Source organism: Berghia stephanieae, chromosome 2 (genome assembly GCF_034508935.2).
Source record: "Berghia stephanieae isolate SIO BIC M18660-M18661 chromosome 2, UCSD_Bste_1.3, whole genome shotgun sequence".
In the NCBI taxonomy this organism is placed as follows: Eukaryota; Metazoa; Mollusca; class Gastropoda; order Nudibranchia; family Aeolidiidae; genus Berghia; species Berghia stephanieae.
In genome coordinates this window covers 74,349,912-74,367,196 of record NC_088361.1, presented here as the reverse complement: position 1 = coordinate 74,367,196, position 17,285 = coordinate 74,349,912, and the positions used below count along the sequence as shown (strand labels likewise).

The 17,285-nt window shown below is 36.1% G+C and overlaps 1 protein-coding gene across 2 annotated transcripts in view; it reads right to left on the bottom strand.

Annotated features, from left to right (window-relative positions):
- The window catches only part of LOC144965509 (BTB/POZ domain-containing protein KCTD3-like), a 103,835-nt gene that overhangs the window by 67,436 nt on the left and 19,114 nt on the right, over positions 1-17,285 (bottom strand). For both annotated transcript variants that reach the window (XM_078900912.1, XM_078900913.1), the window contains 7 exons: positions 15,752-15,825; positions 15,471-15,529; positions 10,677-10,757; positions 7,861-7,978; positions 3,724-3,878; positions 2,330-2,417; positions 1,439-1,632 (listed from right to left, as the gene is read on the bottom strand). In XM_078900912.1, coding sequence (XP_078757038.1) covers positions 1,439-1,632; positions 2,330-2,417; positions 3,724-3,878; positions 7,861-7,978; positions 10,677-10,757; positions 15,471-15,529; positions 15,752-15,825 — 769 coding nt within the window. The remainder of the gene's footprint in view (positions 1-1,438; positions 1,633-2,329; positions 2,418-3,723; positions 3,879-7,860; positions 7,979-10,676; positions 10,758-15,470; positions 15,530-15,751; positions 15,826-17,285) is intronic.

Here is a 17,285-nt window from a genome sequence, read left to right as displayed (position 1 = left end):
AGGTCTAGAAGCACATGGCAAACCACATGTTCCTGTCTTGACAGCTCACGTTCCAATGTAAATTATAGAAAAAAATAACCTTTAAAATTTGGCTGTTAGGTGGCAAAAGAAACACATATTCATAAATACTCGATCATGCATCAAATAATGTCTAGATATTGATATTTTATGGAACAAAAGGTAAAATTTATCAAAAGTTACAGTCTATCTATTTTTAGACCAGAGCAAATTATTGCGCTGGTGTGAACAAGACGAGAATTATTCGGAGCCTGGTTTTCAGAATAATTTAGCCTTATATTATTATTTCTGCAACTGTTAGATTTTATGTAAACATATTTTCAATACTGAAAGTGTATTGCCTACAACTCAAACTACAAAATTGGGAGACCTATATTGTGCGTAAATTATTCCGGTCCCTAACGAAAATCACTAGCAACTTGTTATTGTTTACGTTTGGGGCACCTAATTTTACTGCTCTATTGAAGAATGTTGAGGGTATCATGGACAGACAGGTGTACGAACGAGGAAGTGTTGGAGAAGGTGAGAAAGGGAAGAATACTGATCGATAACATCAGAAAGAGGCAGTTACGCTTTCTGGGACATGTGTGGAGAAGAGATGGAATAGAAAAGTTGGTGACATCTGGGATGATCGAAGGAAAGAGAGCTAGAGGAAGACAAAGAATGACCTTTCTAAATAACCTAAGAATGGCCAAATGTGACTTAAAAAGCAACACAGATTTCATGCGCACCGCAGAGGATCGTGATTCGTGGAGACAGCTGACCGGCAACGTACTCAAGAGCACAAGCCACCATGGATGATGATGATGAACTTGGCTTTGGTGACTTAGCTGTTAAAGAAATTAATTGCACTATAATCTGCATTCTCTTTTCTTACTTTTAAGCCAAAAAATATATTTGGTGTACAGTGACATTATTGAAATACTTCACTTAACAAAAACCCAACTTTTTATGGTCTTCTTACAATTTTTATGTCTAAACTTGTCTATGGTTTAACAATCAACAACACAAATGATTGTTATGAGTTTGATATCATAATAAAATTTGATTTTATCTCGTTTTGTTCACACCTAAAACACTTCTTTAACATAACATAATCTTAAAGCGTGCTTGATTAAAGACACCAATAAAATTGCCAAATCAGTGAAAAAAAAATGGTCAGCCAAAAGTGCTCATACAGGTAGCACAATGACGTCAGTCAGGGGTCAGATAGTTGTCGAAGGGAGAAATTAAATGACTTTTGGATTTTCAACTAAACATTTGTTCATTCGGTGCCGTGATCATCATCTTCATCATCATCATCATTATTATTATTATTATTATTGTTGTTGTTGTTGTTGCTAATGTTGCTGTCATTATTTTATTATCATTATTATTACTTCAATCTACAAAACAGTATTTAACGGAGAGAACAACATACCAATCTGCCTACTCTCGCCTTCATCATTAACTGCCCAGAGCCACACCAGAGACCCAGATGAGGCAGCCACCATCTTGTTATTGAGGTTTTCCTGATTGGAACCCATGACTTTGGCATTTAGAGCAACACGCTCAACCACTGCATCCATATGTTGGCTGGTCCAAAGAAGATGCCAGCCTGTCGATTCTTTCATTCTGCATGTTACGAATCATACAATGGAACACATCAAATTTGTAATCAGCATTAAAGACATTATATGGATAACACTTAACGAGAGAGAAAAAGGCCCAAAATCAGGATGCTTGGTTTGTATCATAAAATATCATATACACATATAAAACTTTGCATAAGTAAGTCGAACAACTTTTTTTCATTAAATTTTAACTCACTCAACCCTAAACCGGACTATATCCGTAGTTTACCCGGGTTACTTTTATCCCATGCCTATTTTGAATTTTGAAATGACATTTTTATGAGACAAATTATAGGCGTAGCATTAAAGCTAATGTTTTTTAGTATTTACATGTTAATGGTACTTGAATAAAAATATCTATGTAATGCTCATTTTTAATTTTTTTTTTTTTCTAATTTTGAAAAGTAATACAAATCTCTAGGATTGACTGAGTTAATAAGAAGACCTGAACTATAACCAACATTATAAATTCTAAGATACTATCATATGTGCATGATGCATTATTAGATAATGTAAGAGATTTTTCAGGGTAATGACTATAATGAGCTCCAAAACGTTTGATTACATAGAAAGGTCAAGATATCTGATGCTGAATGCCAACAATTTATAGACAGCTGACAAAATGTAACCATACAAGAGCAGTGCTCTGTTTTCCCCAAAAAATCATTGAGCTTTGTACAAAACAGAAAATAAATTACCTAAAACAACACACAAAATGAGGGAATGCAGCACAGATCCAATTCTGATGTCCTCTGACCATTGTCACACGCAAGTTGTTGTCATGACCTGTAACAATGAAATTAAGTTCAATCACCTATTCTAGATTTAAAGGGGGGAAAATATTACCTAGAAATCACATTTACCCTAATCCTACTAGAAATACTCCTGCATAACTTTCCAGTCTTTTTCTGAAGACAAATATTCAAAACAAAATAAAATGTATTCATCTAAGCAACTCAGAGTGTCTATCACTTTAATAATAATAATAATAATAATAATAATAATAATAATAATAATAATAATAATAATAATAATAATAATAATAATAATAAATAATAATAATAATAATAATAATAATAATAATATAGCATTTATATAGTACTTCACCCCGTTAACACAGGCTCTAAGTGCTTTACAGTGATATAAAATAAAACATGTTACAGTAAGACAAATGTAGATGGAAAAGCGATATGAATTTAATTTAAAAACAACAAAACATGATAATAGTATGACGTAAAAAGATAAAACTTTAAGCGAGATTACCTAGAAAAATATATATATTGGTATACTTTGGAAAACTGGCAAGAAGAATTTATCAATTACAATCAAGATTTTAAAAAACACTAATAAGAAGAGGGGAAATGGGTTTTTTTATATTAAGGGTTTTATGGCGCTTGCAGCACATTTAATTTAGGTCGTTTGACTGCCAGTAAAAAGGATGAAAATGTGATAGTCAAATATTCTAGATTGAAAGCACACGAGAAAAAGTAAGACAAAGGGGAATGGTTCAAATAGGGAACAGATGTAGATTCCAAGAGTACACTATCAGTATTCTTAGTTTGAGATCACCAAACAGTCTCACAAGCACATGATCCCACTGAGAGGAATACACTAAAAGGTTTACAAATCATTATCAGGAGGCAAAAATTTACTAAACTTTTACATAAACACATTGGCCGACCCCTTTCTGAGTCCTGAACTCCAGCAGAGAGACGTTATTGTGTTTAGCAGGTGATTGGAAAATATACTGAGATTTTATAACATACTGAATTCCGTAAATATACAGAAAATTGGCAACCTTGCATTATATTATGCTGGAAACAAAAATTATATCAGAACGTAGCAGAGAGATGACTTACAAGGAAAAAAAATACATAAAACCAGAATAATAGATTTGACTTTTCCTCTCAGCCCATGACAGGACAAACCAAAGCAATCTCATTCCAAGCAACTTGGAAAACTGATAAAGGTGAATAGATGACACAGCAAGTGACCACCTGCCCACAATGGGAGGTCAGAGGACCCCACCCAGAAAAGAGGGGGGGGGGGGGGGGGGGGGGGAAACACCATTGAAATCAAAACAAACCCTTACACTTATAGTTGCCTTGTTCAATGCGGTGACTGCTGGAAGCCCGAATAATGTCCAGACCACCAGGAGCCAAATGGTTTATGTGGTGGGTCCCATGATGATGTGAATCAAATGAACTGTGACGTGAATGGCCTGGGTGTCTATCTGATGAGGCTTGTCTGAGGATTAAAAAAAATATAAATAAAAATACTAATAATAAAAATACTAATACTAATAATAATAATAATAATAATAATAATAATAATAATAATAATAATAATAATAATAATAATAATAATAAGAGGCGAATATTGTTCGAACTGAGGTATCGCAAATCTCACCAAAACCAATACTGAAAAAAAGATTTCTTTATTTGCTTTTTTTTTTCATCTTAAATTTACATCTCTTCCCGATTTAAAACAAGAACATACCAAAAAAATAAAAAACAAACAAACAAAAACAAATAATTACACATCATTATATTATCCATTTTGATCCAGTTTTAATGGCGTAAAGAATAATTATTTAACTTCCACAGATATACATTATCCACTAGTAACTCTTATTGTTCCTCTACATAATCTTATCACTATAATGAAAGCATCAGAAAAAAAAAACAGTTAGAAAACGAAGTGGCACTTCGAAGTCTTATTTCTCCAATCTTATAACCATTACAAGTACCACTTTTCCCAAATAAAATAAACAATAGCAATGCTTTTTCAATTTTCTAACACATTGGGACGAATCATTGTGTATTTTGTCTATTTATAAACTACAAGTAGTGGGTATTCCTATGCAATTGTTTTTAAAACGACATTACACTTTCGACCGTAAAAACCTACTTCAGTTCTAATGAGGTCAAACAATCATTTTGTCATAGCAACAACATGGCTGCCATGAGTGTATAGTGTGTGTATAAATTCGTCCCTTGCTTTTTGTTTCGCAATAAAAAAAACATCAAGAGACAAACCAGATATGAAAAAAATTACATGGATAAAGTGATAAAAACAGCACATCATTTAATAAAAACCAAGGCTAGAAAGTCATCAAAAAGATTACAGGTTAATAAAAACTGAAAAAATTTAAGGTTTAATTAGGCTGTTCCATCATTAAAACATACCAACTTACCGACCCGAGTTATCAATTGAAATAACAATATTTATATCATATTTATTTTGTTTTAAACTATCTAAAACATAAATTATGAAGGTACTTTATTAAAATATTCATGTGGTTTTCGTGAACTCTATTCTTTTTGTCAATAATTTGAGATCTCATTCTCATGGCATTTTGTGTGCTGTTACAAACTACAATGAGGTGTAAAAAAATCTGATAACACCCAAATCTGAAAAAGGGATTTGGTGGGCTTTTTCAAAATGCGATACCTCAGCCATTAAACAACCCTCATTAAAATAAATTGGTAGAAATAGAGATAAGATGTTTGTCTTTTAGATAGACTCGGTTCAAATTTTATATCAATAATATGTCGAGATTTTACGCTGCTGTAAAGTTTTAAAATGGCAGTTTTTAACCTTAAATGCCCATTTTTATTGTTGAAGTGGTATAGGAATAAAGCTGAAACCTTCCTCTTTAAGGTAATACCAAATTTAGCTCCCAATGTTTTTAATGGCCGAGGTATTAATGGTTTAAAATTAGTCTTTTTCTCAATGCATGACGCAAAATATATAGGGTTTTTTTCTGCCACAAAAATGACGTTTATTGTGGTACCTACTTAGTGCTCTGTCTTTATCCAAGTTAATAATAAGTTGAATTCCACATAGATATTTCCATTCGTCCTGTTGACATTTTTATATACTATAAGCATTACGGGCGATATGGGGATTATTTCTGGCCCAAACCCTCAAACCCCACACCACCGATAGACTAGTGTCCGATCCAGAGGGTAACTAGTGATTTCTATCGTAATACTGCAGGAACAAGGATAAACTCTGCCCCATGGACCTAGTGGCTCTTAATGACTACTATATTTCTATGTAAATCGAAAAGAAACTTGAATCGCTCGGGTGCTAAAGTAATATATGGAAAGAATGTCAAATGTAAAATGCTTTTCAAAGACAAGAATAGCATCATAATGACCGATAATAGTATGATTTTTTTTGTTTGTTTGTTGCTTTAGGTCTCTTCCAACACAATTGAGGTTATATGAGAGACCGCTGAAACAAAAAAACAAGCAATCTAACAAAGATAGTACAAATGTAAATCAAAATCATAATCTAAAGATATCATAAGCTAAATTATAAATAACCAAGAGCAAACAGGCAGAAGATTTACAGAAAAAAAATATCCCCTGTCAAATATACAATCACAAACCAAAGAAGCAGGATAGGCTAGTAAAGAGAAGAAGAAACGACATCACTATCGGATCGTACACCCATGCGAACATCATAGGTATACGATTCAAGGGTGATGCTCCCATCCAACCACCCGCGATAATAGTATGAGGGATGATTTTAAAAAGGAAGTGAAATATTATATTTTAACAGTAATCTTTATTATGCTTGGTGGATTATGCAATAGACTCTAGATACCATGCATCAGTAACATCATTTATTTATAATTAAATAAAGATTGAATTTTCACTACAGCCAAAACTGCAATATCTGATGACATTACTGGTCAAAAGCATTATTAAGTCAGTCATGCTACTATACTTATTTACACTCTCTTAACAAACTATTTTGGATTCAATGATCATTTACTATTGATATGAGATTATACTCCGCTATACTTCGCCTACTTGCACTGATAGGTTCGTGAAGAATGGGTATTATTCAACCTTACAAGCATGTAACTTGTCTTTGGTGACTTAACTGTTCAAGACATTAATTGCACTACAGTAGAACATGAAAGTAACGTACTCGGAAATAGCGAGAACTCGGAAATAGCGAGTAAAATCTAAATCCCCGTTTTTTTCCCTTATTTGAGTCAATAAAATTAGCATGAAAGTAGCGAGTATGAAAAAGAGGTCAACTCGGAAATAACGAGCATTTCCTGCCCCAGCCTAGGACTGCGAACGAAGTTAAGCAAAACAAGAGACAATGGCAATTTAAATATTTTTAGCCTAGCCTCTTTTCTTTTCTTATTTTTCGTTACGAGTAATATTACATAGTAGCTTAGTCTGTAGTAGTACATAATAGGCGAAACAAATTTGGGTGGGGGTTGGGTTTGTGTGCGTGTGTGTGTATTGGGGATGGGGGTCAATTATTCACCTAATGTGGTGCCACGCGACGCGCGAGGTAAACACATGTCAACATGTCTCACTTCGCAGCATCGGTCAGCGAGTAGCATCGCGAACGACACGATCAGCGAGAGAGGGGAGTGTGGAACCATTATTTCAATGGGTCAGTGATTGAGTGATGCGCTTGCTTACCTCATCAAACATGCCGAGTGCATACAAACACTCGCGCGCACACGCACACACTTCTATGTTCTTGTGTTTTTTTTCTAGTCATGATTTTACTTGAAAATAAAAACAAAAAACAACAAAAAAACAAGCATTCTGCCACTTCTGTGAAGAAATTGAAATAGGGGCGACGGCTTTTACTCGAATTACACACTGAGGGGAATAACCAGCAATATTATAACCTTTCCTGGCAACTCGGGAATAGCGAGAACTCGGAAATAGCGAGTAATCAGGAGTGGACCCGTCGAACTCGCTATTTCCGAGTTCTACTGTATAATCTGCATTCTCTTGTCTTTCTTTTAAGTCAAAAATGTATTTAGGGTAATGTGACATTATTTAAATACTTCAATTAACAAAACCCACTTTTTATGGTCTTCTTATAATTTTTATGTCTAAACTTGTCTATGGTTTAATGATCAATGGCGCAAATGATTGTTTTGAGTTTGGTATCATAATAAAATTTGATTTTATCTCGTTTTGTTCAAACCTAAAACAATTCTTTAACATAACATAATCTTAAAGCATGCTTGATTAAAGACACCAATAAAATTGGCATATTGTTGAAAAAAATGATCAGTCAAAAGTGCTCGTACAAGTAGCACAATGAGACCAGTCAGGGGTCAGATAGTCGTCGAGGGTGGAGATTTATTGACTTTTGGATTATCAGCTAAATGTTCGTTCGTTCAGTGCCGTGGGGAGGACGGCAAAAACGAGGAGGGGCACAAAGAAATCCTCACCCAGCATCTGATCTTTCACCCATTCCTTGCCTCCCATTTTGCCTCTGATTTTGAGATTCTCCACCTTCTACGCTGACAATGGATTGACATGAGCTTGCAGAGTCTCTTAAAGGGGGATCTAAAGAGAAAGCATTTAGAGATGAATTCAATACAGTACAGAACATATTTTAAAAATCGATTTACCCTACTTTTCTCTACGTAATTATGGTTAGAGATTAAGATAAAAGCTGTTTCCAACTCATTCAGGCATATTTAAAAGGTGGCACTTCCATGCTGAGCATGTCCCAGATTCAGGTTCGCTTATAACTTATAATGAATTCATTTGAACGCTAAGTTTCCTTTATCAAATTTATTTTACTTTTGGGAAATGAAAATTTTTAAAATATAAAATCAAAAAAATTGAGAGAAAGGTAGGATATTTATTTTGTCTGTGTCTGTCACAATAAAATGGGGTTATGATCAGATAAAAATGAGAAGAAAATTGTTATCAAATTTCAATACTAAGAAGATGAAAGTTGTCAACCTATTTAAATTCGATTTATGTTAATGTTTTGATCTATATACCACAATAAAGCAGAGAGATTGGCACTGAATCAGAAAGGGAGATGGTTGGGCTAAAAGAGAAAATAAAATTGTCCTCAGCGAAACTGAGTCAGAGACTCAGACAGAGATTGTTCTGGATGGGGATTCATCGTGTCCATCAGTTTGCTTCAAAAAAAGAGAATACAGTGGCTGGATTAGTTGTAGCCAGTGCAAGCGCTGGGTACATTAAAAAATTAATGCTCAGGCAGCCAGCGTGGTACCATTGAAGCTCTTGACGAGGTAAGGCTAAATGAGTATTTGTTTCGGTGTGATTGTTTAAAAAAATAAATCTGCATGTCATGTCTTGTTCTCATCATTGTTACTACAGTAGAGCATGCGTATAGCGGGACTTTTGGTCCCAGCAGAAAAATCCCGCTGTAGGCAAGTTCCCGCTATCGGAAAGCAGGGGAAAATGTCCCCAAAATATACATGATTACCTCCCTTGAATGTCAATAAAACTAACGTGACCCATGAGCCTTGAAATGAACTATCTTTGGTTCTGTGTTTGTTTTGGTTGTTTTTTTGTTTTTTTTTGTTTGTTTATTTTGTGTGTGGCACAATAGGGTTGATCTGGATTAAAATGTACACACCACCTCTTCTCTCTAATTGGCCAAGGGCTTTACACACTGCGTTAGCTTGTGCAATGCATCTCTTTAAAATCAGGTTGCCCAACTTAATAATCATTGCAAGACTGACCAATCAACGAATACAAAGAAATAGAGCGAGCGGCAAAAGAAGTGCAGGTAGACACGAGAGGTGTGTGTGAAGACACGAGCGAAACAAAGGCAGACGGAGACATGTTTGTTAGTCCTGGGTGGTGAGAGAGAGAGACAATGCCAATAAGTCTACGTCACTCGCTGAGTCGCGGCGCGTGAAGGATTTAGCCGATCGATAAATTCTATTTATTGGCCCTACAGCTCGCTCAATTTTTCCCGTTGTAAGCAAGTTTGGGCCTTTCCTTGACCCGCTAAACCCAAGGACAGGTAATTGAATTTATATAGTAAAAAAAGCGGGGTTTGTGTAAGGTCCCGTTGTAGCAGGTGCCGCTATGGTCATGCACTACTGTATCTTCATGTTCCTTGTCAGGTAGACAATGTAAAGCGCCTCGAGAGAGAATTCTAAGCTGATTTGTCTTGTTTTTGTTTTGTTTTTTTAAATTGAAAAACTGATACAGCCTTAATTGCTGTATTCTTTACTTTTACGATGATATTTTATAGCCTCTCTTGTTATCCATTTGAGCTTTATCAAATTGTAGTGCATCAAAATAACATTCCGCTACTGGTCAGATCAGGTGGTCGGAAACGGATCGGGCTTTGGTCGGTAGGGGAATGATGGAGAAAAATGTGGTCAGTCGGGGAAGATTATATCACATATTGAACACCACTAGAACATGGCTATTTCTTGCTGGGGGAAAGTCAGTTGCCACCCTAAACCTACCACCATGTCTTAAGATTTTGCGACATTGCTCTTTGTGAACAGTATATGTATTATTTATGGTGCTTGTTTTGGAAAGACTAGTTCCCTTGTGCTCGTAAGGTGTGACAAGGCCTTTAGTGGACGGTAGGGGACAGAACGACGCTATAGTGGACGGTAGGGGACAGAACGACGCTATGTCGTTGTATTTCCTTCTTATTATTTGTTCACTAATTATTTTCAGAAATGTTTGTTTTTGTTTTTAGGTGTTAACGGCGCTTTCGACACTATTTAGGTCATTTAAGCGCCCGATTTTCAGAAATGCATTAGTCTATGACAATACCCTATGTAGATTTCTAGAAATCATCTTATCTTAAATTATCGTATGTTATTGTTGGACACATTATTAATATTAAGAAATGGAACCAGATTTAGAGAGAGAGAGAGAGAGAGAGAGAGAGAGAGAGAGAGAGAGAGAGAGAGAGAGAGAGAGAGAGATAGAGAGAGAGAGAGAGAGAATGTGTGTGGGTGTGTGTGTGTGTGAGTGTGGGTGTAAGAGACAGAGAGAACATTTAAAACGAAGGACAAAAAAATTGTGAATCCAATAGGATTTGATCTGTGATCAACCCATCTAAAGACAACTGCATTCTGCTTGTCAATACTTCTTGATGTTATTCATTTATTACTTTCAAATCAAATCACTACTTATCAATGAACATGACAACAGTTATTGTTTCATCTCAATATCATTTTTATCACATTTTATTTTGTTTGTAACATTTAATCTTTAAGGCAAGACAATAAAATGAGTGTCAACTTACTAGGGGTTTGAAAATAGGCATGAAACAAGGCATCTCCACAAGATGAGTGGTCCAAATCTTCGCACAATGCAAGTCGTCGAACTGAATAAATCAAATGATAATTTCCATTTATTTGAACTTCAGGTGTATATATACATATACATACAGAGCTGCCAACTTGCCAAAATCCGTTTGGGGGACAATTGACATTCATTTCAGCGGCACTTCAGCGATGCATAAAAGTCTATTTAGACCTACAGACAACTTCATCTAGACAATTGTTAATGAACTCATGTGTATAATTTATAACTATATTAGCATATTAGAACACTTAGAACTATCATTTCTTACCTATTTTCTCAAATATGACAGTTATAGTTATAGACGGTCTGTGTGGTAATAACACAAAAGTACTCAAATAATACAGTATGTGTAAAAATTTACTGATTGATTAGTGACTAAAAAGGGGGGTCAAATAATAATAGAGGACACAGGTCCTGGCAGTCTTAGAGCACGGCATTGAATGGATGGATTTAGCCCTGAAGGACCCCCCTCCCCCCACTCAATCCAACACACACTAAGGTGGCATACACACACACACATACACATACGCACACAGGAGAGTAGTCTACACTACATAATGATACTACCGATAAATTGGTAATTGAGCCCAGAGTACACAATAATACTACCAATATCTCATATCTCCGATATCTCTGGTCATTGACCCTAAGTATATAATAATACATCGGTCATTGACTTTCTAAAATATAATATTATTCCACATCAACTGCATACACTTTGATGTGACTAATCAGACGCACAAAATGTGTATTGAATGACCATAGAGAACATAACGAAATAGACCAGCACCACTTCCGTATATTTTTAGGCCATTTCCATTTCCGTGGCTGTCACGGATCCGTGACACTTGGCAGCTCTGTACATATATACATAGCTGCCAACTTTTCAAAATGCAAAAACGTATTTTATATTATACGCGGTGCGGCGCGGACGCCCAATTCATGTCTTAAAATGGCATACTTATTAATGTACTTAAGTACTAGAATGGTCAGAACTGTAATACTAAGAGAAGCTTACCTTTATCATCATACTGGGTAGGCATAAGTGATGGGGAGGTGGTGACAGAAGCAGATTACTGAGGCTTGGGCTTAACAGCCTCCTTTGTGGCTGTCTTTGCCCTCTTCAGGAATTCTGAGTCAAGTTAGGAAAAATAAGACTGACTTCAGGGCAGCCTGAGCACAGACATGCTTTCAGGACTTCTCATTGTCAAGTCTAATAGCACTCCATGCTATGACAGTGAGTTCAGCTCAGAGTTCCTGAAGAGGGCAAAGACAGCTGCATTGGTGTGAGCATTAGTTTTTTGGGGGGATTTTTTTCTGGATTTTTTTTCTTTTTCTGGATTGGCCAAATCGTACTAAGTACGATTTTATCGTACCGGTTGGCAGCTATGTATATATGCTAAATAGGACAATTTTAGTTATTGATTTTCAAAGTATTTATCAGATATCCACAGCCTCCATACGGGACATATCGAAATTAACTCCCAATAACGTAAGTCACAAAAACATAGTAATAATAATGTAGTGTTTCAGAAGGTAAATACGATACAACCACAATGAGATGTATGTAAGTGGCTTGCGTTTTTCAATCACCCATCAAATTATAATCAATCTGATAACGTTTTTTATCTTCCAGTCACCATAAATTTTAGACATGAGGACAGCTCCTTATGCTAGTTTTGTGAATTACAGGTCAGCAAACGGTATGGCAACACATCTCCCCTTCTGTCCATGGACAATAATCAGACAATATTGGTTAAATAATTATGTCCCTGAGTAACGCCCTTTAATTCTTTTATTTTGCTTATCAAATCAAAACACACAACAAAAAACAAAGCAAAAGCAAACAAACACTCAACATGAATAATATAAAAGATAATCAGCAAAACAGCAGTTTTATCTGTATAAGGAACTATTTTTATTTACACACATCACTACAACTACAAATCTGGGCAACGTATTGAGCTGCAAAACAAGAGGCTGGCAAGTTCATGTTGGTTGAATCTTTGTGCACTGCAGATCACTCCTAAGGCACTGTACACCTTCTTGGGTGCCAGAATATTTCGGAATATAGGATCACTCTCATCTGCGTTTAAGACATGTTAGGGGTCTGTCAAAAGGGACGGGTCACTTTTGTCAACAGTCCTTCATTTCATCAAATTAAATCAAGCTTTAGTTGAAACTTCTGTAACAAAAGCCTTCCATTCACCAAAACATGGCTGCCCTCAATATGTCAAGTAAGCATGCCATTTGCCCAACAAAGGCATTTCAACTTGCTTCTTTTTCCCCTATCAAGTCAGTCACACACACACAAACATACACACACACTCTCTCTCTCTCCGTCCCTCCCTCCCTATCATATATTTCTCATACATATAGCTTTTGCCTTGACACACATGTCATTGATGGTTTGAATGAACCCAGTCAGCCATCCCCTAAATGTATTCCACAAGTCTCTCTCTTCCTGTTACCGGGGATTGGATATATGTTGGTGAGCTCAAAGCATTGACATCACACTCTTTTGGTTAAGCTTGCAGCTGAGTGAACTCTGGAGAGTATTACATTTTGTGGCAGTTCCCCCCCCCCCCCCTCTCTCTCTCCGTTTCTTCAGTCAATCCTCTTGCTAATGTTTTACTTCAACAATACGCGATTGTGGGTCCTTTGGACTCTTTGTTTTAGTTCAGACTTTTTTTTAATCCATTTTATCTAAAGAGAGGGGATAGTATTAGTTAGGAGACTATGAATTTTTATTACAATTATTTAACACACACACACATAATCGTAATGAAATGTCAGTAAAGGTTTCTTCCTCTTTTGTAGGATGAGTGACAGGCTCTATTATTACCATTATAATCAAATTCATAAACAGCAACCAATACTGGTAATGTAAAATGCATGACCTGGTGGAGCATCTTTTTTATCATCTAAATAAAGTCTAATACAAACTTTAAATGTATAGCAACATAAATTATTGGATGTTGCAAATTGATGACCAAAGCCAGCAGTAAGAAACAATCTCAGGCACATGAGACGACTCTATGATATGCTTTTGGTTTGCATAACTACCAGAAGACTAAAAAGAATCAATTGTGATGACAGTACTCTTAATTCATAACCTATCTTCTTCAGTATTTACTAAAACAAACTCACCCGATAAGATGATATTCGTTGTTGATCTCAAGAGATGAAGTTTGGTTCTGTTTGGTTGTAATGACAGCTGCATTAAGGCAGATAATATATTTTTGTTTGCTTACTGGTTTTAAGCTAATTTGTATTTTTTGTAATTTTCTTTGCTTTTTTTTTTTGCAGGAAGCTGAAAAAATCTAGCGCTGACCTGGTCCAAACGTTTACTCTAGTCTCTAACTTAGAGTCTAAGTGATTCAGATTCCCCATCAGGGAACAACACATGGACACCCTGAACTAAGCATTCAGTTTTAATGGCATATAAGGTGTTATATTAAAGTGTACTTACTTTTAGGACAGACATTATGAGATATTGTCATTGCATAGAAGATACACAACTTTTAATGTTACAGTAAAATTACTTTAAACCGAAAGAAGCTAAACCGAAAAGAATTTAATAAATTGTACCAGTTTCTTCATTATCTTTGTACTAATTCTTACGCTGAACCGAAATACTTCTAAGCAGGACTTTCTTTAAACCGAAACAACTTGAGAGCACCTTCCCTTTTTCTCTCTATATTTTTCTTCAAAAATTCGGGATGGAGGCCACACGTAATAATGCCCGGCGATATTAAACAGAGCGTAAGTATAAGATGAGGGTGATGGGTGGGGTGGGGGGAGGCAAACACTTCAATCACTGCACTTGGGCTTGGCCAACACCACAATCGCACAGACTGGAAAAGGAAGACAGCGGGTGACTGGCAGGCGAAAAATGAGGAAAGAGGGGGGAGTTGGGGTGTAGAATCACGCAAGCGAGATGTTCTCGCTCGTGTGTTGATGCTTTGAAACTGACTGGATTTTCAACACGACGATAAGGAGGGGGGGGGGGGGGGGGGGGGGGGGGGGGGGTGGTGGTGGTAGACAACTTACCATTGACATGCCATTTCATTTCCACTTTGTTTAAATATGTGTGTGAGGGGGAGGGGGGGGGGGGGGGGGGGGAGGTTCTATGTAATTAGGCCTTTGAACCTAATGGCTTTCAACAAAAGAGAGATGTGTAGTAGACAGCTTAGCATTGACACGCCTTTTCATTTCCATTTCACTTCACCTCTGAGTAGCTGCGCATCATTCATTATCAATTATCGCACAAGAACTTTCGATCTTATTTTAGCTTTGCAATTTAATAAAAGATGTCTAAAAGAAAGCACTGTGCTTACACGTTTGAGTTTAAAATCAAAATACTATGTGAAGTCGATGAAAAAAAAGTTGATCAAGACGGAGATATGTAAAATACACGGCATCCCGAACTCAACTCTTTCAACAATTTGGAATTGAAAACGATAACCCCCACATATATTTTTAAAACACACACAAAAAAAATAAATTAATGGTTACGAAGACGGCATTTATTCAACAACTCCATTTAACGGTAAAACCCATGATACGATTAAATGAGCAAATTCCTTAAATAGTTACTACCCTTGAAAAAAATTGCAAAACGGGAACTTGCTTTAAACCAAAATGTCTTTAAACCGAAATGGTTTAGAAGGTCCCCAAAATTTCGGTTTAAAGTAATTCTACTGTATATTATTATCATCATTAAACGTACCCAGGGCTCTTATTCCATAGAATTCTGCTTCATGTCTCAAAGCTGGTATATCCACATTTCTGAAAAAAATTAAAATCCAAAACACCTAGTTGAGGGACATTAGAACAAGTATTCCCTGTATCTGTAGTAACGAGTCTTAAAAAGTGAGAATCTGATAATCGGACAAACAATTTCAGTGAGATTTTTTATTTTAAAAAAAAAAACAAAAAAAACTTTGCAAACTCCTCTCACCAAAAAATAATACACAATATTTCGGTTTCTGAAGGATTTCATCAATGTACCTCAGTTGTAACTCTTTTGTTCGCAAAAAGTTGAGTATCACAGAAAATAGCTTGGGATCTCTGTCAATAAAGATCTGAAAAATATAAATGAAAGAAAATATATGTGACACTGTAGCTGCTTTGCAGTTTGCAGGAGGAGAAGAGGAAACAACTTTGAATTAAGAATAGATATAAAGTGCAACGCGAGTTCAGGATTCAACGAACAGGGACAGAATTCCTAAATTAATTCCTTCCTCGACTTAGTAAATTTTTCACACCCACACACACACACACACAGAGAGAGAGAGAGAGAGAGAGAGAGAGAGAGAGAGAGAGAGAGAGAGAGAGAGAGAAGAGAGAGAGAGAGAAAGAGAGAGAGAGAGAAGAGAGAGAGAGAGAGAGAAAGAGAAAGAGAGAGAGAGAGAGAGAGAGAGAGAGAGAGAGAGAGAGAGAGAGAGAGAGAGAGAGAGAGAGAGAGAGAGAGAGAGAGAGAGAGAGAGTTGCATTTTGCCTTAGCCTTCTGAACTTAAAGCCTGAAACTGACCTAAAAAAAATCAAGTCGTAAAACAAGATAACGATCCGAAAAAAAAAGTTGATTACTGTGATTTGTATTCAAGTGCTCAACCAATGTAATCATTTATTTCATTTAGCACCACTACCAACTCACTTTTTTTTCTTTTTTTTTTAACTTGTCATCATCCTCTTGTAACGCGACATAAATTTTTGGTCAGTCTCATGCATATCCAACATAACCCTATTTGTTACCCCAGGCCTTGTTTTGTTTTTTTCTTTGCTTTTAAGAAAACTTTTATTCAAATTTTTCTCTGAAATTTTCAGTAATCCTCAAAAATTCACTTTTACAAATGTTTCAGCTCAAATCATCATCATTGCCTTTTTCACCCTGGGTCAGGGTATAGGCCACAGACAAACAGTTTCCATTTCCATCCTTCTCTATCCTGAGCTAACTTTTTTATCTCATTCCAGGTCTTATCACTTCTCTGTATATCAGCTTCTTTAATTCTTCTCCATGTTCCTCGTGGCCTTCCCCTTGATCTTCTGCCCTGAGGGTTCCAGTCCAATACTTTCTTTGTTATAGTTGAGTCATTCTTTCTAAGCGTGTGTCCAATCCACCTCCATCGTCTTCTTCCTATTTCCTCTCCCACTGGTTTCTGCTGTGTTCTTTTCCATACTTCTTCATTTTTTATTCTATCCATCCATTTTATTCTGAGTAGCTTACGCATGCACCTGTTTCAAAAATCTGTACCCTCCTTATACATGCCTGTGATGCGTTCCAAGTTTCACATCCATACAGTAGGACAGACTTCACATTTGAGTTGAAAAGTCTTAGCTTTAGTCGAAGGGAGATATCTTTAGTTCTCAAAACTCTGTTTAAAGATGTGAATGCAGCCTTTGCCTTTCCTATTCGTGCTTTCACCTCTGCTTCTGTGCCTCCAATCAGCTCAAATGGTTACAAAAAATTGCAGAACATAGTGGTGACCATTGACGATTTCGCAGCATGCCACTTTTTTACAAATGGGGGTAACTTTATGCCCCC